At 38.3% G+C, this 26,594-nt stretch overlaps 2 protein-coding genes and 1 long non-coding RNA gene across 6 annotated transcripts; 2 read left to right on the top strand and 1 right to left on the bottom strand.

Annotated features, from left to right (window-relative positions):
* Window positions 1-1,821: 1,821 nt before the first annotated feature.
* Window positions 1,822-4,050, top strand: LOC106391490. 2 transcript variants are annotated; one of them, XR_002657241.2, is made up of 5 exons: window positions 1,836-2,324; window positions 2,412-2,629; window positions 2,740-3,038; window positions 3,506-3,634; window positions 3,717-4,050. It is a non-coding gene; the product is annotated as an uncharacterized LOC106391490 (long non-coding RNA). The 2 variants fall into 2 exon arrangements; XR_001278542.3 differs by having other exon boundaries at window positions 1,822-2,324; window positions 2,740-3,634.
* Window positions 4,051-5,285: 1,235 nt separating this feature from the next.
* Window positions 5,286-24,416, top strand: LOC106383505 (nucleolin-like). Of its 3 annotated transcripts, XM_048751536.1 has the most exons (6): window positions 5,286-6,193; window positions 6,648-7,442; window positions 7,539-7,802; window positions 7,876-7,944; window positions 23,438-23,506; window positions 23,579-24,416. In XM_048751536.1, the coding sequence occupies exons 2-6, from the start codon at window positions 7,409-7,411 to the stop codon at window positions 23,722-23,724; spliced, it is 582 nt and encodes a 193-aa protein (XP_048607493.1). In that variant the 5' UTR covers window positions 5,286-6,193; window positions 6,648-7,408; the 3' UTR covers window positions 23,725-24,416. The 3 variants fall into 3 exon arrangements, with proteins under 3 accessions (XP_048607493.1, XP_048607492.1, XP_048607494.1); XM_048751535.1 differs by having other exon boundaries at window positions 5,287-6,193; window positions 23,438-24,414; XM_048751537.1 differs by lacking the exons at window positions 23,438-23,506; window positions 23,579-24,416 and adding an exon at window positions 8,017-8,334 and having other exon boundaries at window positions 5,287-6,193.
* LOC125583210 lies at window positions 23,954-25,933 on the bottom strand. Its single transcript, XM_048749844.1, has 2 exons — window positions 24,683-25,933; window positions 23,954-23,962 (listed from the first exon to the last, which is right to left on the bottom strand). The coding sequence occupies exons 1-2, from the start codon at window positions 25,931-25,933 to the stop codon at window positions 23,954-23,956; spliced, it is 1,260 nt and encodes a 419-aa protein (XP_048605801.1).
* Window positions 25,934-26,594: the final 661 nt, after the last annotated feature.

Genomic DNA, 26,594 nt, shown 5'->3' with positions numbered 1-26,594 from the left:
TATTAAAACTCGACGACTTACAATTAAGTCGTCATAGGTTAGTTTTGCAATTGAAAAATAAAACTTCAATATTTAATTATATATAGCCGACTTACAATTCAGTCGTCCAGGATTTACGAGGTTTGACTAGAATCTCGGAATAAAATTTTGGACGACTTACATGTAAGTCGTCGGACGGACGACTGAATTGTAAGTCGTCTATATATAATTAAATACTGAAATGTAAGTCGTCCAGGAAAGTCAAACTTCTGAAATAATCCAGTCAAATGTAAAATTAACCTATGACGACTGAAATGTAAGTCGTCTAGGTTCTTTGGAGATTTTTTTGTAACCAAACAAAAGCAGACGACTTATATTTCAGTCGTCTCTGAAAACATATTTCAAAAACAATTGCAAAAATAACCTCTGCATTGACCATACGACTTCCGGGTAAGTCGTCTGGACAAACATATCTGGAAAAAAACTCGATTTCATACCTTAAATTGGTGAGATAACTTCCTTAGCACACATAAGGCTTCTCCAAGCACACAGAATCTCAAACGAAAGTGACCCACTCAAAATATTTAGCTTCTATGACTCTATGAACCATAAAAAATGTAGAATCAAAATCTTGGGGTTTTTTAGCTGAATGTGGAGAGAAATTGAGAGATATGTTGTATTTAGTTCATAAGAATGGAGAAAGAAGAAGGGTAAATCGATTTTGGGAGCATTAAGAGCATCAAATTGGTTATTCATGGTGGTTGGGGTATTGATGACAATGACAAACTTGTAATTACTTGAAGATGATGAGGCGGAGAGAGTAAAAATGTCATTTTCGAAAATTAAAAGATAGAAAAATTTGATGACATTTTCGTGAATTATATGAACTTGTGGGGTGAATATGACAAAAATAATTTCCAAAAAAAATGGAAGTTAATTTTGTATTTAACTTTGAGTTTTAGGTCAATTTTGCAAAAAACTCTTGCCCTTTTTTTCTTTCTGGATTTTAATTAGAAGTCTTTATAAAAGAGAAATAACAAAATTTGTTGACACGTCACGACAAGGAGGCAAGCATGTGCACGTACTAAACATAAGAGAATATGATGAAACGATAACGGTAGTTGAATTAAGCTAAACATAAGTGAATATAACGGGAAAAAAAATTAAAACTGTCGGGTAAGTATCGGCGGATCTAGAAAATATTTTAAGTGGAGGCGTAAAAATAATTAAGTAATAGATAAATTTTTTTTTTACTTGATAATCTGAAGAAAATAATAAATGTAAGACATGGAAAGCAAGAAAATCAAAAATATTAAAAGAAATTAGAGGTTGGAACCCATGTTCAGTGGGGGCAAAGGTAGACTTTAAACCAACTAAGCTACGTAATTTAATGTTTCCTTAATGCACTTTAGTTTGATTTTATATTAATGTGATGGCAACTGCCCCTTCTTGTTATACGTAGATCCGCAGCTGGTTGTAAGTTTAGATAGAGAAAAGCGTTAGACTCAATAAAGTTTTCAAATAAATCATATTTACAGATTAAAGAAATTGGTAAGGATTTATTAAGAACAGTTTTTAAACTCAAATCGTAACATTCAAATCAATCAACATTATCTATGTTTAAATATTATAATTTCAAATTTCTTTGCAAATTTAACATTAAGCACAGATTTGATAAATTCACAAAATCTCTAAACCAAATTTCGTTGCAGATAGTTATTTTTCTCATCTAAAACTAAGCCAGAAAATCAATAATACTTTTGCATCTATCAATTATTCTAAGATCTAGATTTTGTGTTGTTAATTTAGAATTAACATAAAATTGAATCTTTTCTTTTTGTCAAGAAAATGCTTCATTAAAAGACTGGGTCGACCCACAAGTTAAGAGTTCATTATAATAGAAAGAGTTAAAGACTGGGCTAAGGCCTGTTTTGCTAAATTATCAGCCTCTCGATTCTGGTTTCGAGGGATGAAGGAGAAAGAAACGTCGGTGAAAGAAGACGAGATCTGTTGAATGTCCCAGAGGATAACAAAGATCTCGTTTGTCTGCATGTTTCCGTTGATAGCTCGAATGAGCGATTGATTTGTCGGAGGCCATCTTGAGGTTCATATGCCCAAGTGTTGCTGCCTTGATGCGAGACGTTCTCAGCGCTAGTGCGTCTGCCATGAGTGGGGAGTTTGCAAAATCCACGGTTGTGTATCCTTGTCGAGTCTCACTAGTGTCGATTCCTGAGAAAATCCAAGCCAATCCAACTCTTTGAGTGTCTTGTCCCATGATGCGTGTGATTTGCAGACGACCTCTGGTTCAGTCGCTTGTCCGAGTGATCTTTCTCTGCTTAAATCAGGTAAAGGTTTGTTCTTGATCAGCTTTTGTTTATTTTCCCATCTCCACTCTCTGGCTAGAGCTAATATTTTGGTTGAATCTTCTTCAGATGAGAGACTTCTGTTCTCGAAGATGAGAAGGTTACGATCTCGCCATAAGGGCCAGAAGATCCATGGGAGCACCTTGTATACAATACCAGAGGGATGGAAACAGACCGAGTTCCAAAATAAGAGCATGATCTTTTCAAAATCTTCATTCGAGTCTACAGCTATGTGAACTGACTGAGATATCAGAATGTTCTGCCACACTTCGCAAGCAAAATAACATGTAAAGAAAATATGGGCTGATGTTTCTCTTTCATTGCATCTAGTGCAATTGATCCATGTCATAATGCGTCTTTTCTGCAAGTTCTCACCCAGTGGTAACGCGTCTTGTAGGATTGACCAGAGAAAGACTTTCATTTTTTTGGTGAAAATGAGCCTGACCAGACGTCTCTTCTCCAGTTGAAAGTGTCCTCCGAGATGGATGGGGTCATCACTTGTGATCCCATTGAAGCAGAGAAGTAACCTGATTTGGTAGCACAGATGCCTGACTTAGAAGGTTGCCAAATGTATATGTACTCTTCTCCCTTTTGGCTTGGCTTTAGGCATTGAATCTCCGGAGCAAACTCAGGAATGATCTCCTAAATTCTTTTTGTATTCCACTTCACATCAGTATTTAGGAGAATCCACTACTCGTAGGTCCAACGCTTCTTCTCTTATGGGTCCAAAGGGTTTATTATGTCTGTCTAGAGTAATCCAAGAATCTTGCCACACTCGAGTAGTGAGTTTATTACCAATAGCCTTCCCTAGATTTTGTTTTAATAGGTCGCGACCATGTTGGATTCCATGTCATCCATGAGAGCAGCTGGATGGGGCAGAGGTTTCTAGAAATGATTGCTTCTGCAGTGTAGAACCCGAGCTAGTAGGCTCTCTGGTTGTGTAAGGATCCCCCATGCTAGCTTGGCCAGTAGAGCTCAGTTTAATAGTTGAATGTCCCTGAGTCCCAAACCACCTCATGCTTTAGGTTTAGTTAATTTATTCCATGCCACTCAGCTCATCTTTCTTTTGTTGTCAGGTCCATCCCACCAAAACCTCGTTAGGAGATATTGTATTTTTCAATTTACAGAGACTAACTGGGAGGAGTAAACATGACATTGTATAGGTAGGGATTGCTGAGAGGATTGCTTGAACCATAGTGAGCTTGCCTGCCTTGGAGAGGAACCGGGTTTACCAGCTAACAACGCAATTTTAGATTCTTTCGACTTCTTCCGAAATGTTCAGAAAGGCCTAAGTATTTTCCTAATCCCCCTTCCTTAGCAATATCCAGTGAGGTCTTCGTTGCTTGTCTCATAGATTATGTTGCTGTTGCACAGAAAGTGATTGAGGACTTGGGAGTATTTATCTTCAGTCCAGAAGCTTTCTCGTAATTCAATAGAATACTGCATAAGGCTTCACAACCGGCAGGTGAGGCAGCATCGAAGAACATCGTGTCATCTGCAAATAGCATACGATTGATGGCGAAGCCACTCTTATGCCCCGGAGTGAAGTATCTTTTGCTGCATTTCTCCATAGGTCCAAGATGACTTCTCCACAAAGAATGAACAAATATTATCCTATCAATCTAACAATTCATTTTTTAATCCTTGAAGAAACCTTAAATCTAACAATCAGATTACTCAAACATGATCAATGAAACAAAAATTATTATTTGAATAAACTGCAATAAGAAATCAATAAGGGAGATAAAGGAATTTGAAATCTTCGCTTTACTAAGTATTGATTTGTCTCTGCAAAAACTCTAAAACAACCAAGTCTAATATAAAATAAAGCTTAGCCTAAATAATGGCTTGAATAATAGATATAAGTCTAAAACACGTCAAACATTTGGTTGCAGATAGTGGAAAATTTTGGGCCAATCTTCAACTAGTGAAAATTGATAAAAACTCATGGGAACGTTTGATCTTGATGGTTGTCGACATACACTAATGGGTGGTGTTGATCGACACCAAGTCCAAAAATCGAGTCTGACTTGCTTTTTTCGGTTCTAATTCTCCCTACTCTCCAAAATGCTTTAAAACTCCAATTTTGTCAAAAACGTATCTAAACCTATAATGACTCATAAAATTTTGAAACATACTTAAAATACTCAAAAATCAAATTTATTTCATAGTCGAAAACTCATAAAAACCATGATACATATGTACTATTGATGTATCAGTTGTATTATTGTTTCCCTAATTTTAAATTTAATCAAATTAAAAAAAGGCAATCTTGTTTATCAAATTAATAAAAGTCATTTAATAACAATTCTTATCAGACAGAAAACAAAACAATTGATGATATGCCTTTCAACCAGGAGTCCCTTCCAGGATTTGAGCGTATATGACACATCTGTTCGTGGAACACAAGGCTAGGAATCTACTGTGAAATTCTTTCTTGCTTTTGGTCTCTTTACTCTTTCTCTAATCATTTTGGGTCTTAATTACTTCAAAACCTAGCAATTATTATAGAGTATTATTTTGCAACTGAACTTTTCAAAAATTATTCTTAATACTAAAAGTAGGCCTGAGCATAAAATCCGGAACCCGAACTCCGAACCGAAAAACCCGACCCGTTATCCGACCCGAAATGTAAAAATACCCGAACGGGTCTTGTAGGGTGGTACAAAAATTATCTGAACCCAAAATGTTATTAACCGAACCCGAACGAGTAACCCGAAAAATTCGAAATTAATAGTCAATATAAATATTTTGAAATATATATAAGTATTTCAATTATTAAATTCAATATTTGTGGTAATATGATATATAATAATAAATATTAAAATTTTAATAAATGGTTTAAGTACCAATTAGTAATAAATAAGTATTTTATAATTTGTTCATTGGATTAAATGCTGGGATAGACCAGGAGGGCAAAAAAAAATCTAGAGTATACCCCTTCTTTTTTTATTTTTTTAATGAATTAAAAAAAAATCAAGATTAAATAGAAAATACCACAAAACCTAAAACTTTAATATATTTACATATCCAACCAGTCACCCACCCACTTACAATTAACCCGACCGACCCGTGTTTTAATAATCCTAAATCCCTAAATTCTTTGTCTTCGACAAAACCAATGAAACCTACAGAGTAAATCACGATCTCCCTCTATCTCCCATTACTAATCGAACTCGGCAACAATCATCTTGAATCTCATCTATTTCTCCAATTCGTGTCATTCATTGAGAAACTATGTCTCCAAAGACTCGACTCGCCGAAAAAAATAACAAAGAAGATGCGCTGGAGAAGAAGAAGAACGAGTCAATGGCGAAGAAGAAGAAAGCTGCGGCGGAGAAGAAGAAAGCTGTGAGGGAGAAGAAGAAGGACTCCGCGAGAAAGAAAAAAGAAACATCAGTGAAAAGAAGGAGAGAGGCCGTGAAAAAAAGAGAGATGCGGCGAAGAAGAATACTGAAACTGAGACCGCTGAGAAGAAGAGGAAGCGAAACAGTGGTGTCGACGGTGGGTCCTTGTCGAATCCAACCAAGCGGGCTCGGAACACCGCATCTCCACCGGAACAGGAACATCAAGGCGATCATTCCCCAGCACCATCAGCGGAATTGCCTTCTCAGGCCGATGTCGAGGGTACAACAGGCCTAGCGCATCCGAGTGAGCCACAAAAATCACCTACTCAGGCACCTAGTGAGGCCGAGAATCCACTGCAACCTCCAGTAACCTCACTTTCAATATCATAATCTTCCACAAATTGTCCTTCACATCGTGTAGACAATCACGATGAGGAGATTGTATCCAACAATAGAGATTCACACACACCTGAGGCTGCCATTGACCATACTGCGCAAAGAACGGTAAACAATTTTCAATTTAAAATAGTTTTGAAAATGTCTATGATTGGGTTGAACTAACAAATAGGTGGAATTATATAAGTAGTGTAATGGTACAAATAAAAGAATGAAACTAGTTTAACTAGTAATAATATGTTGTAAAAGAAACTTAGTGGAACTAATATAACTAGTACAACCACGCTAAGTATAACTAATATAACTGGTACAACTATCAAAAGTATAACCAGTTTAACTAATACAACTCAGTATCGTAGAACTAGTACAACTAAAAGAGTGAAAATGATGTAACTGGTAATAATATGTTGTAAACAAATTCAGTGGAACTAGTGTAACTAGTACGACCACATTTTTTATAACTAATATAACTAGTACAACTAGATTAATTGTGATGTGTAACTTATAATACTTGTACAACTATGGTTTAATATTTCTGTAATTTTGTTTTGTTTTTTTGCAGGAGGCTGAGGATATGGCGGTAAACCCCCTTAGACCAAATGAGTTTTTCTTCAAACCGCAGGATTATCGGAAGTCTTGTAAGCTTCAATCAAGATGCCACCAATAAAAATTCATGACGATCCTGGGGGGGGGGGGGGGGGGGTTAGATGAATCATAAAAGAGGTGGTTTCTCGAACACCCACAGTTCAAGCACTTGTTCCACATGGTTTGGACCTCAACTAGAAAGATGATGGGATTGTGGATGTTGCTACTCCGCACCATTGTTACGCATAAGAGTCGGCAAGCGTGGTTTTCTGTAAATGGTGTTCCTATTCGGTACTCGATCAGGGAACACGGTCTCATCTCAGGTTTATACTGCCACCAGTATCCCGAAAATTATCAGAGTGGCTTGAGCATGATGTTGGCGGAGAAACAGTTTACGAAAATGTTCATGAAGAAGCTGAAGAAGCTGAAGAATAAGAAGAAGAAACCAGAGGAAGAGGAACTAAAGGTGACAGTTCAGGATGTGGAAGAGAAGCTTTCGCAGATGAAGCTAGATCGTACCAATGACCGGCTGAAGGTGGCTATTATGTACTTTTTGGCCACAGTTATAGATGAGAAGTCCAAATATGGAGGCCCCATCGATCCTTTTCTTCTGCAAATTGTTGATGATCTAGAGCTGTGTAATAAATTTCCATGGGGACGTTTCACGTTTGATCACTGCATGAAAGAGATCAAACATATGAAGGATCATTTTAGAAGAGGACTGCCTGAAAACCCGAAATGGACATTTCCTGGGTTCATCAACCCTTTAGAAGTAAAAATACAATATTAATCTTGTGTTGTGTGTGGACAAAAAGATAAAGGTATAAATACAATATTAATCTTGTGTTGTGTGTTGTTCTTGTTGCAGGTAATGAGGACGAGGAGGATGAGGATGATGGGAAGGAGGCTGAGCATGATGATGATAATGGCGAGAAGGATGACACTGAGAAAGAGCATGAGGACGAGGAGGCTGAGGATGATGGGAATGAGCACGAGGACGAGGATAATGACGAGAAGGATGATACTGAGAAGGACCATGACGAGGAGGCTGAGGATGATGGGAATGAGCATGAGAACGAAGGGAAAGAGCCTGAAAAGGAGCTAGAGGTGCAGCCAGAAAAAGAGGCAACTGGTAACTTGTTGTGCTGTGAATTTGGAGCATTGACATTGCAAATTGGTTCTAATGTGTTCTGACATTGTTGTAGATGATGCTGAGGATGATGGGAAAGAGCCTCAAAAGGAGCTAGAGGTGCAGCCAGAAAAAGAGGCAACTGGTAACTTGTTGCACTGTGAATTTGGAGCATTGACATTGCAAATTGGTCTAGTGTGTTCTGACATTGTTGTAGATGATGCCGAAGAATATACACTTCGAGTAATGGAAGCAGCTGCAGAGAAGGTTGTGGCAGAAGCTGCGAGAAAAGAAGCAATGACGAGGCCAAAGAGGGTGTTGAAGCCTTCACACTTGCAGAAGTCTCCTTTTGTTAAGAAGTGATTGAAGTTGTTGCTTTTGTTATGTTAGGAAACTTGTTTGTGGCTTTTGTTAAACTAGATCTTTTTAAAACTTCTACTGATGTAAACCTTGTTAGGAAACTTGTTTGTGGTTTTTGCATTATAAAAACTGGATTTGTAGTTGTGTTTAGTTTAATAGAGAAGATTTGCAGGTATTGGCTATAACTAATATTACTGGTTTTAGTGAGTCTAAGTTATTAAGAATGGTACAACTAGTACAACTATCAGAAAGATGGAACAATTAGCTTAAATAACATGTGTAAAATATGAGACACAATAAAATAGCTTTCGTAAACATGTTATAAACATCTTAAACGTGGTTGAACATAAATAACACATAGTTGTACCACTTTATGTAGTTGTACCAGTAAACCAGTTGTACCAGATTGCACATAGTTGTACTTTTGGACCGAAAATGCAAACCTTAGTTGTACTAGATAAAAATTATAATTTCATCGGTTGTACTACTTGTTTAGTTTTACTTACATGAGCCCAAATATTATGGATGCATAAATATTGCAAAAATACGTTCTATGTATGTTTTCAAAAATAACATGGACAAACATATTAACAAATCCTAAAAGTATTTGGTAGATGAAGGGAACATATGTGATTGTGTAATAAATATTCAAAATTTTTGTTAAAACTAATTGTAACTCAATATTAACCACTCTAAACATCTATCCTTTTATCCGGTTGATTTTCTTTTGCATATTAATTACCATATGGGATCTTTCAAATTATAAAACAAAAGAGTTGTACTAGTTAAACTAGTATTTTCTGCATGATATATATAACATAGTTGTACTACTTGTACCAGTATCACTTGGATAAGTTGTACTAGTTCGACCGGTATTACGACACAGAAACAACATATTACATAAATAAGATCCACAACACATAAATAAGTTCCACAACTCATTCATCATTTTCTTTGTTACCACTTTCTTAGTTGTCACCTCCCTTGTCGCCACTTCTTGCGCTGCCACTTCCTTCGCTGCCACTTTCATCGCTGTCACTTCCGCCATTCTCACCAACCAATGGTGGATAGCTCTTCTTTTTCTTCCTCCGATATTCTCCTGCAGATGGGAATCTAGTAACTTGTAGTCTTCCTTTTTTTTCTCCACATACGGAGGGAAGACAACCTGAGATCGGATTTCCTCAGGAATTCTGTAACTTTCCCATGATGAATGATGAGGAACTGAATATATTGTCCTATAATATGCTAAAGTCCACTGCTCCATCCAATAATACCTAGAACAATAATGTTCAGCCATTTCTCCACGCGACATGATGGCAGCAAGTGCATGCGCACAAGGATACCAGTCAATATCAAAACACCTACAGTAGCATGTTTCGTTGCTCAAATCAACAAAATAACCTTGACCATCCTTCCCAATCACATTGTAATGACGTTCAAATCTGTTTAGCTCCCTCACCTCGAGCTTTTTTGCCTTCGAATAATTGTGATGCAATATCCCATGCACGTGTGGGACTAGTATATGCCTCTCTGGTACACGTAAAGATAATTGTCTATATTTGTTAAACCATTCTACAATCTTCCCCACCACCACATCAATCATTGGCAACAACGCATATTTCCTTGGTTCCTTTAAAACATCATTGATAGATTCAACAGTGTTGGTTGTATCTATGTTGTACCTTTCTCCCGGAAATTTACATCTTGCCCATTTGGTCTCATGAACACTGTCATCTAGATAGCCGGCGGCTTGAGGATACATGCTCCTGAAATCATTGTAGCATTTCCTGAACTCTATCTCTGTGTACATGCCAGCAATTTTTCTAAACTTTTTGGCAACCCCTTTCTTGTTAACACTGCTGCATGCTCCGCTGACATTATTAGAAAAGTGATAATTGCAATATCCATGGATCGCCATTGGGTACACCTCGTGTACTTTCTTGATTATGCTTTGGTTTCTATCAGTACAAAATACAAGTTGAAGATCATCTGGTATCAAAGTTTTCAATATAGTCAAAAACCACTCCCAACTCGCATTTTTCTCACCATCTACTACCGCAAAAGCGAGGGGATAATGATGATGGTCTGGATCCTGAGCAATGGCAATCAGAAGCACTCCTTTATACACACCATTCAGGGGAGTTCCATCCATTATTATCACTTTTCTCATCGCCTTAAACCCTTCGATGCAAGCTCCGAGCGCAAAGAACATATACTTAAACTGATTAGTCTCATCCACTACTAATCATGTAATGGTATCAGGATTCATCCTTTCTAACATGTACAAGTAAGATGGCAGTCTAGCAAAACACTCCTCAGGGTTGCCACGCAGATCATTGACAGCTTGGTGTTTCCCTCTCAAAGCCGTAGAATATGAAACCTTAACACCTAGTTTGTTCTTCACCAAATTTATGATAGTATTTGGATCTGGAGTCTTTAATTGGCCTGGATAATCAGCGTGCACCACTGATGCGACCAAGCTTGGTGTGCCTCTTTTCCCCCTCTTGGTTATACTTTCCTCTCCTCTCCCCGAGAACACGTATGCATCTTTCTATACCTTCTAATAGTGAAAAAAGCCGAGTTTTCAGCTTTGCAGCTCGTACATGCCATCAGCATCCAACCCCACGACATTTCAATACGTAAAGAACTGGATTCGGCTTAAATATATCAACCTCAGAACAATTCTAATGAACTCCTTTGTCCGCTAAATCTCTCACTTCATTCTTAGTAGCAAATTCTTGATTCAAACGCATATCAATATCATCTTCCCACTCAACATTGACAACTGTTTCTTCAACTGGTGTAACAGCCGCCACCTCCTCCCTATCATCCATTTCATCACCCTCTCCCTTGCCTTTCTCATGCTCATACCCATCTGATTGTTTTTGAGGAACAATTGTCAACTCCTCAACTCCAACATACCATAATTAGCTCTAGCATCACTCAGAATTTTCTCATTCATAGAAAATTGCTCGTTATTCTGATTTTCTGAGACGATTACTGAAAGCTCCACATGCAAGATACTACGCCGGTTTTTCTTGTCTACCTCAATTAAATATCCTAAAACATCTTCATCATCCAAAATATAACAAGGCCTCTTATTCTCCACAACCAGAGGAAAGTAACTCAGTTCAAGCTTCGTCGCAGCTACATCGATATTCATTTTCTTGCATATTCTATCAACCAAGTGAGAATAAGTAATCTCCTCATATCTTCCTTTTATCACTAATGTAGAAATATGCCGGTCTCCACCATGATCAAAATGTATCACCACAGCTCCACTATTATCCATAGTTCTTTAAATGGAGTAAAAACCAACATTACCGCTAAATAGTTATTCGAGTTCTGCTGCCGCTAAAATTCTGGTTATAATAGTATTACCAATTTGACTGGTTTACGTGTAACCGTAGTTATAAGTTATACTAGTAAAACCAGTTTTACTACGTTCACTTGGCACATGACTACTATAAGTTATACAAAGCTCTACCCATATCCTTATTCAATGTTATTTAGAGTTTTATCAGGTGTACTAGTTGTACGTTTTGTATGAGCAATATCAGTAATACTAGTTCTACCACTATTACTACTTTCACTTTTTTTAAAAAATTGTATCAGTTGTACTATAAATAAACACGAGTGTTTCTATAATATTGTGCTTCATATTTTAACAACATTATTTAAAACCTTAAAACATGACTCATAACATTAACATACATATTATGTGACTAAACTGAAATAAAAAACAATAAAAAAATATGAGAGACAGAGAGGAGTGAGAGAGAAAGAGAGGAAGAGAGTATACACTTACCTAGTGATTTCAGAACCAAGAACGACGCACATGTGCTGTTTTAAGGTGTCGTAAGCTGTAGAAAAACCTTAAGAAACAAAGTTACAAGTTTTTGGATGAAGAGTTGAAAAAGAGAGCTTTGGTTGGTGAAGGGAGTAAATTTTTGTGTTAGTTGAGTGTGGTTGTAGGAAAATGAAGAAGAAGAAGGTGGGTTAAATTTTTGGTGGGACCCAGTCGATAGAAAGGGAAAGAAATGTACGAAAGAAGAGATTTTGAAGGAAAGATTGGATTGTTACAAAAAAAAAAAAAAAAAAAAGAAGGGAAGATCGGATGGCTCAGGTTATAAGAGAGAGGATCTGATCTAATGGTCAACACTGAACTATCATTAGAGGTAAAATGGTCATTTTACACTCCTTGGTCCATCTAGATTTTTTTTGGATGTGGTAGATTAGGTTTTGGTCCATTTAGTCCAAACAAGATTTAAGTTCTTGCTCATTGAAATAAAAAGTATACTCTCTATAAAGCAATACATATTGTTTACAAATGATGTTTGTTTTCATGCTTGATTTAACATTTTATTGTTATTTTATCAATTTTAGGTGTGATAGATTAATTTTTATTTAATTTAGATGCTTTTCTTTATGTTTTGGTTCAAAATTTTTGTTTTTTACTTCGGTTATATCCGAACCGAACCGATATAACCCGAATTTGTACAATATATGATTACTTTATGGGTTTTAGGACGCAATACAATTTTGAACCGAATCTGAAATGTTATTATCCAAACCCGACCCGTACTAATAAAATTTTAGTATGGGACCTAGGAGCGTAAACCCGAAAACCCGAAAAACTCGATCCGAGTGCCAACGGATACCCGAACGCCCATGCCTAAATAAAAGATACTCCCTCCGTTCTTTAATAATAGACTTTTTTAAAAAAAAAATTGTTTCAGGAAGATGTATTTTTTGTGTTTTGTAAGAAAAAATTGTAAACTTCAAGAAAATTAATTACCTTTATTGAATTACTATTGGTTAAAAGTTATTAAAAATTGAAAATTACAGAAAATGATACATTTATTATGGTAGTTTAATGTGTTTTCTTAATATTTGTGAAAACACTAAAAATTATATCTTTTAGGAACGGAAGGAGCGTAATGTGTCAAATACCTAGAATAGTCACCAAATTTTTAATAAAGAGCTAGCAACTGTATTTTTAACGACCTTTTCAAACTCTTTAACTCCATGCCCATTAAAGTCCTAGCTGTATAATCTTCGATAAGTTCCTGAAATTTCAATAGAATACATTTTAACCAAAAAAATAAGTCAATAACACATCGATCGCAGTAAGAAGACAAAGTGCGTTCGTCGGCATCTATTAACAACAAGCACGTTTCCCATACAATTTCCGCCCTACCTAAATATTCTGAATTTTCTGCAACTTTATCTGACCCACCACTAGGCACGAACAAAAACCGTGGCCCGACCCAAAGTAAGCGGTTTGGATCGGTTGCTGTTCTGTCAAATAACTCGAATGAGTTTTGTCTATATTGTCGTTTTCTGGTTCGGCTTTTATCCCATAACCAAATCAAAGCCACTGGAAATATTTTGAGTCAGGGCATAAAAATAAATAATTAATATTGTTATATGATAACATTATATAGGGGTGATGAAAACCCGAACCTGAAAATTCGATCCAAAGAAAAGTGAAACTTTAAGTTTTATAAGAGGAAAATTCAAACTCAAACCAAACTGAATCCAACATAATATCCGAATGGATTTGTGTTCTAAAGTGAAATTATAATTTTTTTCACTTAACAATCATTTTGTTCATGCCACCAAACGATTGTTAGTGAAATTTATTTAAAATTTTCAAATTTGTGAACTAAATTGTGTACTTTTGACTCAAAACAAGTATTTGAATAACCGAAACCCAAATTAGAACAAATCTGAATTTAAAACGGGTTCAACCGGATTTTCGATGTGTTACTATATTTTTTTGATTTTCATATTGGTAAATCAATAAGATCAACCTAAATCAAATGGTCAAAAATAAAAAAAAATATCATCAGGAATTTTTAAAATACATATGATATACATCAATATCTTTGAATATAAAATTTACAATGTATTATTTTCATATTAAGTTAAAAGAACCGGACTAGATTAGACTATGTATACAAACTAATTCATTGTAATAATATTCCTCATGAAAGCTAATAATACTTCTTTTGATTCCTAAAATCTCATTAATCAATCATAATATTAGAGTTAATATCCAAAAGTATATAATTATCATTATGAACAACCGGGTTTGTCTGTTGCCCGTGAACATACCCCTATGAAATTAGTCGGTTGGATTTCAACCCGTCGAATACTCCGTGTTATAACAAAAAAACGAAGAGAAGAAGAATCCTCACATGAAATAAGATACCATAGATCCATGTGAATCTTTGTAAAAAATCCAACAAGAGACCTTCCATAATAAATAAGCATGACATATAAAATAAATTAACCTGAGTTTCAAACCTAGAAGAATTGTAAAATCTTCTTCCGGAGCCGACGAAGTCGAACGCCAAAAACCAGTGAAAAACTAGGAGTCTAGGACTCTAACACATCCATGCATACTCATTTATTCTTACGGAGTTTCAAAAAAATTTTCATCATCACTACTTACAAATGATGATTCCTCTTTTTTAGATATCCGGCGAACTGAGGCCCAACCAAATATGGTTATTCCACCACGCTAGACATGCTGGGTTGCTCGCAATGAAAATTAGAAATCCATATCGTCTAGCCACACAAACAGATAAATCTGAGTTTTGTAGGTTTGATATGATTCCTCTATTTTCCTTATCGAAGAAACCCCAATTTCAATTTTTTTTTAAAAATACAACAGTTACATATTTCAAATCTAAAACTGCTAATTGTTTTTGGTTTTCATATTGATAAATCTATGAGATCAACCTAAATCAAATGGTCAAAAATAAAAATATCATCCTAAATTTTTAAAATACATATGATATACATCAATATCTTTGAATATAAAATTTACAATGTATTATTTTCATATTAAGTTAAAAGAATTAGACTATGTATATAAACTAATTCATTGTAATAATATTCCGCATGAAAGCTAATAATACTTCTTTTAATTCCTAAACTCTCATTAATCGATCATAATATTAGAGCCAATATCCAAAACTGGAGATTCGTGCTTAATTATCTTTCTACTTCAATTTCTTTTCTTGGAAAAGACATACAAATCATCTTCTTTCTTTGTTTTGTTATGGCTAGTACGATTTTTGAAAAAAAAGGAAGAAGCAAAAACAAGGATCTCTCCGTGCATATGGAGATGACCTCTTATGCAAAACACATGTGTTGCTTAGGTCTACGACGGTTCTTTAACTTCCAATTTGAAGACTTCTTTCATTATCAAAGTCTACTTAACCCATCACACTACTTTACTAGCCATCGGCAGTTGCAAGCCGCCGTAGCTTCCACAGCATGAACAGCTGTGGAGAAACTCTCGACCTTAAGATGTCTTCCTCGGCCTTACAGAGGACCACACACACTCACCAAAAATGACCTTACTTCTCAAGTAAGTGAACTAGAACAAAGTTATGGACAAACCTGAACTTCAGAAGACAGAACACGGAACAAAGTATGAAGAACAGAGCAAGACATAATCAAATGTTAACCCAGTTGTTGGGGAAAGTCACACGGCGCAGCGGAAATACTAATGGTCGTGTTCCCCTGACCTTGTGTGAACCTGTGAAGAAAATACTTCGACGATGGTGGGATGTAATATGCAGAAAAACGTAAATGAGACACACAATTTTTAAGTGGAAAACCTCCTCGATGTGAGAAGGAAAAACCACAGGACCGTAGTCCACTCAAAAATCCACTATATAAATGGTATGAGTACAACCACGTCCTCCCTGTTCAACAGCCTGAACAGAACAGAAAGTCTAGCTACAAAGAGCTATCTCCAACATAAACAACAACAACAAGAGAGCAACACAAAGCTTCAAAACCGTCAGCAACCAAACGACCTCAGTTCACAAGAATTCCGGCATCCAGAGACTAATCCAACCGTACAAATCCAAGATAAATAAGTCAACAATATCTCCGCCAAATTTTAGCTCAAGAAGAGAAGATCTCACCGTCGGATTTACCAAACACCCAAGACTGTCCTGCTGAAGAACTGTGACGACCAGCTTCACTAAAACCCATACAACAGAAGATCCAACCGTTGAAATCTAAATCCCTTCGGTTAATCTCTAACCCACTGACTGAAGAAGCTTCCCACAAAATATCAGCCCGATCAAGTTCCGTTTGATCCTCCAAAACCAGTATTGAAATAGCCTGACGAGTTTTCTCCTCTTTCTCTCTTCTTTCTCTCTTTTGTCTCTCTCTCTAAACTCTATTATTGTGAGTCTACAGTGCAAAGGGTCATGAGAATTATTATTATGTCTCATGCCCACTTGGTTCTCTCCATCTAGGAGGGACCCAACAAACTCCCCCTCCGACTAGATGGAAGAAACAGCCATTCCGGCTATCTCTCGGCATACTTCAAGCTTTCCCCTCGGTAATGACTTCGTCATCATATCAGCTCCATTATCATCCGTATGAACTTTTGCAAGATCCACTTCCTTAGAAGCAACCACATCACGTATCCAATGATACCTCCTCTGAATGTGTTTTGACTTCGAATGAAATGTAGAATTCTTCCCGAGACAAATAGCGCTTTGACTATCACAAAGCAACACATACTTTTCTTGCTTGAAACCGATCTCTTCACAGAAGTTCTTCATCCACAACAGTTCTTTACAAGCTTCAACTGCAGCAATGAACTCTGCCTCAGTGGTAGATAGTGCAACACACTTTTGCAACCTTGACTGCCATGCCACAGCTCCACCCGCAAATGTTACCAAGTAACCCGAAGTAGATTTGCTAGAATCATCATCTCCCGACATGACAGAATCAGTGTAACTGATAAGCAATGACTTCTTACCTCCAAATGTAATCTTCAAATTAGAAGTCCCTCTGAGATATCTCAAAATCCACTTCACAGCATTCCAATGTTCTCTTCCCGGATTGGAGAGAAACCTGCTGACAACTCCAACGGCGTAGGCTAAATCAGGTCTTGTACAGACCATGGCATACATCAAACTACCCACTGCAGAAGCATACGGAACCTTCGCCATATCTTCCTTCTCCGCATATATCTTCGGACTTTGTTGACTGCTCAGTCTTAAGTGTGGAGCAAGAGGAGTACTCAACACTTTAGACTTGTCCATGTGAAACCGCTTAAGTACTTTTTCAATGTACTTCTCCTGAGATAAGTGAATCAGCTTCTCACCTCTATCCCGAATAATTCTCATACCAAGAATCTGTTTCGCTGGACCCATATCTTTCATGGCAAAGGACTCACTGAGCTGCTCTTTCAACTCCTTAATTCTGTCCATGTTCCTGCCCACAATCAACATATCATCGACATACAGCAACAAGATGATAAAATCATCCTCACCGAACACCTTCACAAATACACAATGGTCTGAATCAGTCTCTGCATAACCATGCTCCCCCATAACAGACTTGAACTTCATGTACCACTGCCTTGGTGCTTGCTTCAATCCATAAAGGCTTTTCTTCAAGGAGCAAACCAAATTTTCTTTGCCCTTTTGCACATAGCCTTCCGGTTGTTCCATGTAGATCTCTTCCTCCAAATTACCATGAAGGAAAGCAGTCTTCACGTCCATTTGCTCAACCTCTAGATCAAGGCTCGCTGCCAATCCAAGTACAACCCGAATGGATGACATCTTCACAACAGGAGAAAAGATTTCATCATAATCAATTCCCTTCTTTTGGCTGTAGCCTTTCACAGCCAATCTAGCCTTGTGTCGAGGTGGCAAATTTTCATCCTCATGCTTAATTCTGTACACCCACTTATCAAGCAAAGCCTTCTTGCCCTTAGGCAATTCCACCAACTCAAAAGTATGGTTCTCCTCAAAAGAATCCATCTCCTCATCCATGGCTCCAAACCACTTATCCTTGTGTTCATCCTCCAAAGCTTCATCATAGCTTTCAGGCTCTCCCCCATCAGTAAGTAATACATACTCACTAGGATCATACCTTGTCGACGGTTTAAGACCTCTCTTGGATCTTCTAACAATAGTAGGTTGGTTCTCAGCAGCTGGTGTCTCACCATGATCGTCACCATGATCACCACTACCATCTTCATGTGCGGGAGCATCTGCACTGGGTGTATTATCCTGAACCTCAACCTCACCGTGAACCGATGTAGAAGGAGTAGCCTCTGTATCGATCAAACCCTCAAAAATCTGAGTTGGCTTTTTGGACTTGTCAATGTCCTTAATTGTTTGATCTTCCATAAACACAACATCTCTGCTCCTTACGAGCTTCCTCTCAACGGGATCATAAAATCTGTACCCGAACTCATCGTGACCATAACCGATGAACACACACTGCCGCGATTTCATCTCAAGCTTTGATCTATCAATCTTGGGAATATGAACAAATGCCTTACACCCAAAGACCCTCAAGTGACTGTAAGAAACATCCTTACCAGTCCAAACCCTCTCTGGAACATCACCATCCAATGGAGCACTTGGTGACAAATTCAGCACATGAACCATCGTGTTCAAAGCTTCTGCCCAGAAAGTCATCGATAAGCCTGACTGTGAGATCAAACATCTCATCCTCTCGACAATCGTCCGATTCATCCTTTCAGCCAACCCATTCAACTGTGGAGTATGAGGTGGCGTGAACTGATGCCTTATTCCATGCTCTTTGCAATAAGCATCAAATGGTCCAAGATACTCTTCACCATTATCACTGCGGATACACTTTAGCTTCTTCCCCGTTTGTCTCTCAACCAATGCCACAAAATGCTTGAAATATCCCAGCACCTGATCCTTCGTCCTCATAGGAAATACTCACGACTTCCTTGAATGATCATCAATGAAAGTTACAAAATATGATGCGCCGCCAAGAGATCTTGTCTTCATTGGACCACACACATCTGAGTGTACCAAATCCAGTACCTCGGGTTTCCTAGAAGGTGCGGAAGACTTGAAAGATACCCTGTGTTGTTTTCCCGCAAAGCAATGCGAACACTTCTGTAGGTGCAGACCAGAGATTCCTGGAATCACCTCATTCTTAGACAACACAGCCATTCCCTTCTCACTCATGTGACCGAGTCTCTTATGCCATAACTCCATGGCATTATCATTCTCCACCGCATTAACAATATCTATGGAGACCTTAGCCTGCATCCAATAGAAGGATGAAGACTTCTCACCTCGAGCCACAATCAAGGAACCGCGAGAGAGCTTCCATTTACCACCACCGTGCAAACTGAAATAACCCTCATCATCAAGTCTTCCCGTCGATATCAGATTCATCCTAATAACAGGAACATGCTTAACATCCTTAGCACCAGCCTAGTACCAAGACTAGTCTCCAAGCAAACATCACCAATGCCAGCAACCTGAGCCATCGCATCATTCCCCATCTTCACAGAAACATAATTACCCGTAGTATAGGTAGAAAACAAATCCCGCTGTGATGTAGCATGAGTAGTAGCTCCACTGTCAATCACCCAACTGGTGTCCTGGCATGCGACATTAATGGCATCACCCTCAAGAAGAATGAGAAATTGATCTTCGGTGAGAGTCACCCGATCCACCTTTTCTTCTTGATTTCCTTGCTGCTTGTTTTTCAACTTCAAGCAATCCTTCTTCATGTGCCCTTTCTTATGACAGAAGTAGCACTCCATATTAGCAAATCTATTAGACTTGCTCCTGCTCCTGTTCTTGTCTCTCTTGGGATCTCTACTTGTACTTCTCCCCCTTGACTCAGTAACAAAGACATCTGAACGCGAACTGCTAGCATTCGACTGCCTTCTTGCTTCCTCATTAAGAACACTGTTCTTCACTGAATCCATCGAAATAACACCTTCCGACGCGGAGTTACAAAGAGACATCCTGAAAACCTCCCAAGAGTCCGGTAAAGTACCGAGAAGCCACAGACCGTGAATCTCATCATCAAACTTGATGCCCATATCAGACAACTTGTTGAGAAATCACTGAAACGCATTCAAGTGATCTGTCATCGGAGTCCCCTCCTGATACCTCAGCTCAATCAACTTCTTGATCATGTACATCTTGTTGTTTCCGGTCGTCCTAGCATATAACTGCTCCAGCTTCTTCCACAAAGAACGAGCATCCGTCTCAGTCTCAATATGATGCAACACATTATCATCTACCCACTGCGTTATCAGCCCACACACTTGGCGATGCAGCAGCTTCCACTCTTCATCCGTCTTCTTCTCAGGTTTCTGCTCCTCGAAGACTGGAACATGGAATTCCTTAACAAAGAGCAAATCCTCCATCTTGCCTTTCCATAGATGATAGTTAGCACCATTCAAGCTTATCATCCTGCTCATATTTTCCATCTTTCACACAAGCAAATAATAACCCAAAGTTATCAAAAACCAAAGCTCTAAAACCAAAAGCTCTGATACCACTGTGTTGGGGAAAGTCACACGGCGCAGCGGAAATACTAATGGTCGTGTTCCCCTGACCTTGTGTGAACCTGTGAAGAAAATACTTCGACGATGGCGGGATGTAATATGCAGAAAAAACGTAAATGAGACACACAATTTTTACGTGGAAAACCTCCTCGATGTGAGAAGGAAAAACCACAGGACCGTAGTCCACTCAAAAATCCACTATATAAATGGTATGAGTACAACCGCGTCCTCCCTGTTCAACAGCCTGAACAGAACAGAGAGTCTAGCTACAAAGAGCTATCTCCAACACAAACAACAACAACAAGAGAGCAACACAAAGCTTCAAAACCGGCAGCAACCAAATGACCCCAGTTCACAAGAATTCCGGCATCCAGAGACTAATCCAACCGTACAAATCCAAGATAAACAAGTCAACAATACCTCCGCCAAATTTCAGCTCAAGAAGAGAAGATCTCACCGTCGGATTTACCAAACACCCAAGATTGTCCCAGAAGAACTGTGACGACCAGCTTCACTAAAACCCAGACAACAGAAGATTCAACCGTTGAAATCTAAATCTCTTCGGTGAATCGAACTCGGCAACAATCATCTTGAATCTCATCTATTTCTCCAATTTCGTGTCATTCATTGAGAAACTATGTCTCCAAAGACTCGACTCGCCGAAAAAAATAACAAAGAAGATGCGCTGGAGAAGAAGAAGAACGAGTCAATGGCGAAGAAGAAGAAAGCTGCGGCGGAGAAGAAGAAAGCTGTGAGGGAGAAGAAGAAGGACTCCGCGAGAAAGAAAAAAGAAACATCAGTGAAAAGAAGGAGAGAGGCCGTGAAAAAAAGAGAGATGCGGCGAAGAAGAATACTGAAACTGAGACCGCTGAGAAGAAGAGGAAGCGAAACAGTGGTGTCGACGGTGGGTCCTTGTCGAATCCAACCAAGCGGGCTCGGAACACCGCATCTCCACCGGAACAGGAACATCAAGGCGATCATTCCCCAGCACCATCAGCGGAATTGCCTTCTCAGGCCGATGTCGAGGGTACAACAGGCCTAGCGCATCCGAGTGAGCCACAAAAATCACCTACTCAGGCACCTAGTGAGGCCGAGAATCCACTGCAACCTCCAGTAACCTCACTTTCAATCTCATAATCTTCCACAAATTGTCCTTCACATCGTGTAGACAATCACGATGAGGAGATTGTATCCAACAATAGAGATTCACACACACCCGAGGCTGCCATTGACCATACTGCGCAAAGAACGGTAAACAATTTTCAATTTAAAATAGTTTTGAAAATGTCTATGATTGGGTTGAACTAACAAATAGGTGGAATTATATAAGTAGTGTAATGGTACAAATAAAAGAATGAAACTAGTTTAACTAGTAATAATATGTTGTAAAAGAAACTTAGTGGAACTAATATAACTAGTACAACCACGCTAAGTATAACTAATATAACTGGTACAACTATCAAAAGTATAACCAGTTTAACTAATACAACTCAGTATCGTAGAACTAGTACAACTAAAAGAGTGAAAATGATGTAACTGGTAATAATATGTTGTAAACAAATTCAGTGGAACTAGTGTAACTAGTACGACCACATTTTTTATAACTAATATAACTAGTACAACTAGATTAATTGTGATGTGTAACTTATAATACTTGTACAACTATGGTTTAATATTTCTGTAATTTTGTTTTGTTTTTTTGCAGGAGGCTGAGGATATGGCGGTAAACCCCCTTAGACCAAATGAGTTTTTCTTCAAACCGAAGGATTATCGGAAGTCTTGTAAGCTTCAATCAAGATGCCACCAATACAAATTCATGACGATCCTGGGGGGGGGGGGGGGGGGGGTTTAGATGAATCATAAAAGAGGTGGTTTCTCGAACACCCACAGTTCAAGCACTTGTTCCACATGGTTTGGACCTCAACTAGAAAGATGATGGGATTGTGGATGTTGCTACTCCGCACCATTGTTACGCATAAGAGTCGGCAAGCGTGGTTTTCTGTAAATGGTGTTCCTATTCGGTACTCGATCAGGGAACACGGTCTCATCTCAGGTTTATACTGCCACCAGTATCCTGAAAATTATCAGAGTGGCTTGAGCATGATGTTTGCGGAGAAACAGTTTACGAAAATGTTCATGAAGAAGCTGAAGAAGCTGAAGAATAAGAAGAAGAAACCAGAGGAAGAGGAACTAAAGGTGACAGTTCAGGATGTGGAAGAGAAGCTTTCGCAGATGAAGCTAGATCGTACCAATGACCGGCTGAAGGTGGCTATTATGTACTTTTTGGCCACAGTTATAGATGAGAAGTCCAAATATGGAGGCCCCATCGATCCTTTTCTTCTGCAAATTGTTGATGATCTAGAGCTGTGTAATAAATTTCCATGGGGACGTTTCACGTTTGATCACTGCATGAAAGAGATCAAACATATGAAGGATCATTTTAGAAGAGGACTGCCTGAAAACCCGAAATGGACATTTCCTGGGTTCATCAACCCTTTAGAGGTAAAAATACAATACTAATCTTGTGTTGTGTGTGGACAAAAAGACAAAGGTATAAATACAATATTAATCTTGTGTTGTGTGTTGTTCTTGTTGCAGGTAATGAGGACGAGGAGGATGAGGATGATGGGAAGGAGGCTGAGCATGATGATGATAATGGCGAGAAGGATGACACTGAGAAAGAGCATGAGGACGAGGAGGCTGAGGATGATGGGAATGAGCACGAGGACGAGGATAATGACGAGAAGGATGATACTGAGAAGGACCATGACGAGGAGGCTGAGGATGATGGGAATGAGCATGAGAACGATGGGAAAGAGCCTGAAAAGGAGCTAGAGGTGCAGCCAGAAAAAGAGGCAACTGGTAACTTGTTGTGCTGTGAATTTGGAGCATTGACATTGCAAATTGGTTCTAATGTGTTCTGACATTGTTGTAGATGATGCTGAGGATGATGGGAAAGAGCCTCAAAAGGAGCTAGAGGTGCAGCCAGAAAAAGAGGCAACTGGTAACTTGTTGCACTGTGAATTTGGAGCATTGACATTGCAAATTGGTCTAGTGTGTTCTGACATTGTTGTAGATGATGCCGAAGAATATACACTTCGAGTAATGGAAGCAGCTGCAGAGAAGGTTGTGGCAGAAGCTGCGAGAAAAGAAGCAATGACGAGGCCAAAGAGGGTGTTGAAGCCTTCACACTTGCAGAAGTCTCCTTTTGTTAAGAAGTGATTGAAGTTGTTGCTTTTGTTATGTTAGGAAACTTGTTTGGGGCTTTTGTTAAACTAGATCTTTTTAAAACTTCTACTGATATAAACCTTGTTAGGAAACTTGTTTGTGGTTTTTGCATTATAAAAACTGGATTTGTAGTTGTGTTTAGTTTAATAGAGAAGATTTGCAGGTATTGGCTATAACTAATATTACTGGTTTTAGTGAGTCTAAGTTATTAAGAATGGTACAACTAGTACAACTATCAGAAAGATGGAACAATTAGCTTAAATAACATGTGTAAAATATGAGACACAATAAAATAGCTTTCGTAAACATGTTATAAACATCTTAAACGTGGTTGAACATAAATAACACATAGTTGTACCACTTTATGTAGTTGTACCAGTAAACCAGTTGTACCAGATTGCACATAGTTGTACTTTTGGACCGAAAATGCAAACCTTAGTTGTACTAGATAAAAATTATAATTTCATCGGTTGTACTACTTGTTTAGTTTTACTTACATGAGCCCAAATATTATGGATGCATAAATATTGCAAAAATACGTTCTATGTATGTTTTCAAAAATAACATGGACAAACATATTAACAAATCCTAAAAGTATTTGGTAGATGAAGAGAACATATGTGATTGTGTAATAAATATTCAAAAATTTTGTTAAAACTAATTGTAACTCAATATTAACCACTCTAAACATCTATCACTTTATCCGGTTGATTTTCTTTTGCATATTAATTACCATATGGGATCTTTCAAATTATAAAACAAAAGAGTTGTACTAGTTAAACTAGTATTTTCTGCATGATATATATAACATAGTTGTACTACTTGTACCAGTATCACTTGGATAAGTTGTACTAGTTCGACCGGTATTACGACACAGAAACAACATATTACATAAATAAGATCCACAACACATAAATAAGTTCCACAACTCATTCATCATTTTCTTTGTTACCACTTTCTTAGTTGTCACCTCCCTTGTCGCCACTTCTTGCGCTGCCACTTCCTTCGCTGCCACTTTCATCGCTGTCACTTCCGCCATTCTCACCAACCAATGGTGGATAGCTCTTCTTTTTCTTCCTCCGATATTCTCCTGCAGATGGGAATCTAGTAACTTGTAGTCTTCCTTTTTTTTCTCCACATACGGAGGGAAGACAACCTGAGATCGGATTTCCTCAGGAATTTTGTAACTTTCCCATGATGAATGATGAGGAACTGAATATATTGTCCTATAATATGCCAAAGTCCACTGCTCCATCCAATAATACCTAGAACAATAATGTTCAGCCATTTCTCCACGCGACATGATGGCAGCAAGTGCATGCGCACAAGGATACCGGTCAATATCAAAACACCTACAGTAGCATGTTTCGTTGCTCAAATCAACAAAATAACCTTGACCATCCTTCCCAATCACATTGTAATGACGTTCAAATCTGTTTAGCTCCCTCACCTCGAGCTTTTTTGCCTTCGGATAATTGTGATGCAATATCCCATGCACGTGTGGGACTAGTATATGCCTCTCTGGTACACGTAAAGATAATTGTCTATATTTGTTAAACCATTCTACAATCTTCCCCACCACCACATCAATCATTGGCAACAACGCATATTTCCTTGGTTCCTTTAAAACATCATTGATAGATTCAACAGTGTTGGTTGTATCTATGTTGTACCTTTCTCCCGGAAATTTACATCTTGCCCATTTGGTCTCATGAACACTGTCATCTAGATAGCCGGCGGCTTGAGGATACATGCTCCTGAAATCATTGTAGCATTTCCTGAACTCTATCTCTGTGTACATGCCAGCAATTTTTCTAAACTTTTTGGCAACCCCTTTCTTGTTAACACTGCTGCATGCTCCGCTGACATTATTAGAAAAGTGATAATTGCAATATCCATGGATCGCCATTGGGTACACCTCGTGTACTTTCTTGATTATGCTTTGGTTTCTATCAGTACAAAATACAAGTTGAAGATCATCTGGTATCAAAGTTTTCAATATAGTCAAAAACCACTCCCAGCTCGCATTTTTCTCACCATCTACTACCGCAAAAGCGAGGGGATAATGATGATGTTCTGGATCCTGAGCAATGGCAATCAGAAGCACTACTTTATACACACCATTCAGGGGAGTTCCATCCATTATTATCACTTTTCTCATCGCCTTAAACCCTTCGATGCAAGCTCCGAGCTCAAAGAACATATACTTAAACTGATTAGTCTCATCCACTACTAATCATGTAATGGTATCAGGATTCATCCTTTCTAACATGTACAAGTAAGATGGCAGTCTAGCAAAACACTCCTCAGGGTTGCCACGCAGATCATTGACAGCTTGGTGTTTCCCTCTCAAAGCCGTAGAATATGAAACCTTAACACCTAGTTTGTTCTTCACCAAATTTATGATAGTATTTGGATCTGGAGTCTTGAATTGGCCTGGATAATCAGCGTGCACCACTGATGCGACCAAGCTTGGTGTGCCTCTTTTCCCCCTCTTGGTTATACTTTCCTCTCCTCTCCCCGAGAACACGTATGCATCTTTCTATACCTTCTAATAGTGAAAAAAGCCGAGTTTTCAGCTTTGCAGCTCGTACATGCCATCAGCATCCAACCCCACGACATTTCAATACGTAAAGAACTGGATTCGGCTTAAATATATCAACCTCAAAACAATTCTAATGAACTCCTTTGTCCGCTAAATCTCTCACTTCATTCTTAGTAGCAAATTCTTGATTCAAACGCATATCAATATCATCTTCCCACTCAACATTGACAACTGTTTCTTCAACTGGTGTAACAGCCGCCACCTCCTCCCTATCATCCATTTCATCACCCTCTCCCTTGCCTTTCTCATGCTCATACCC

Source organism: Brassica napus, chromosome C3 (assembly GCF_020379485.1).
Source record: "Brassica napus cultivar Da-Ae chromosome C3, Da-Ae, whole genome shotgun sequence".
NCBI classification, from domain to species: domain Eukaryota; kingdom Viridiplantae; phylum Streptophyta; class Magnoliopsida; order Brassicales; family Brassicaceae; genus Brassica; species Brassica napus.
The sequence above is the reverse complement of the archived record's forward strand: the minus strand, read 5'-3'. Positions and strand labels throughout refer to the sequence as shown.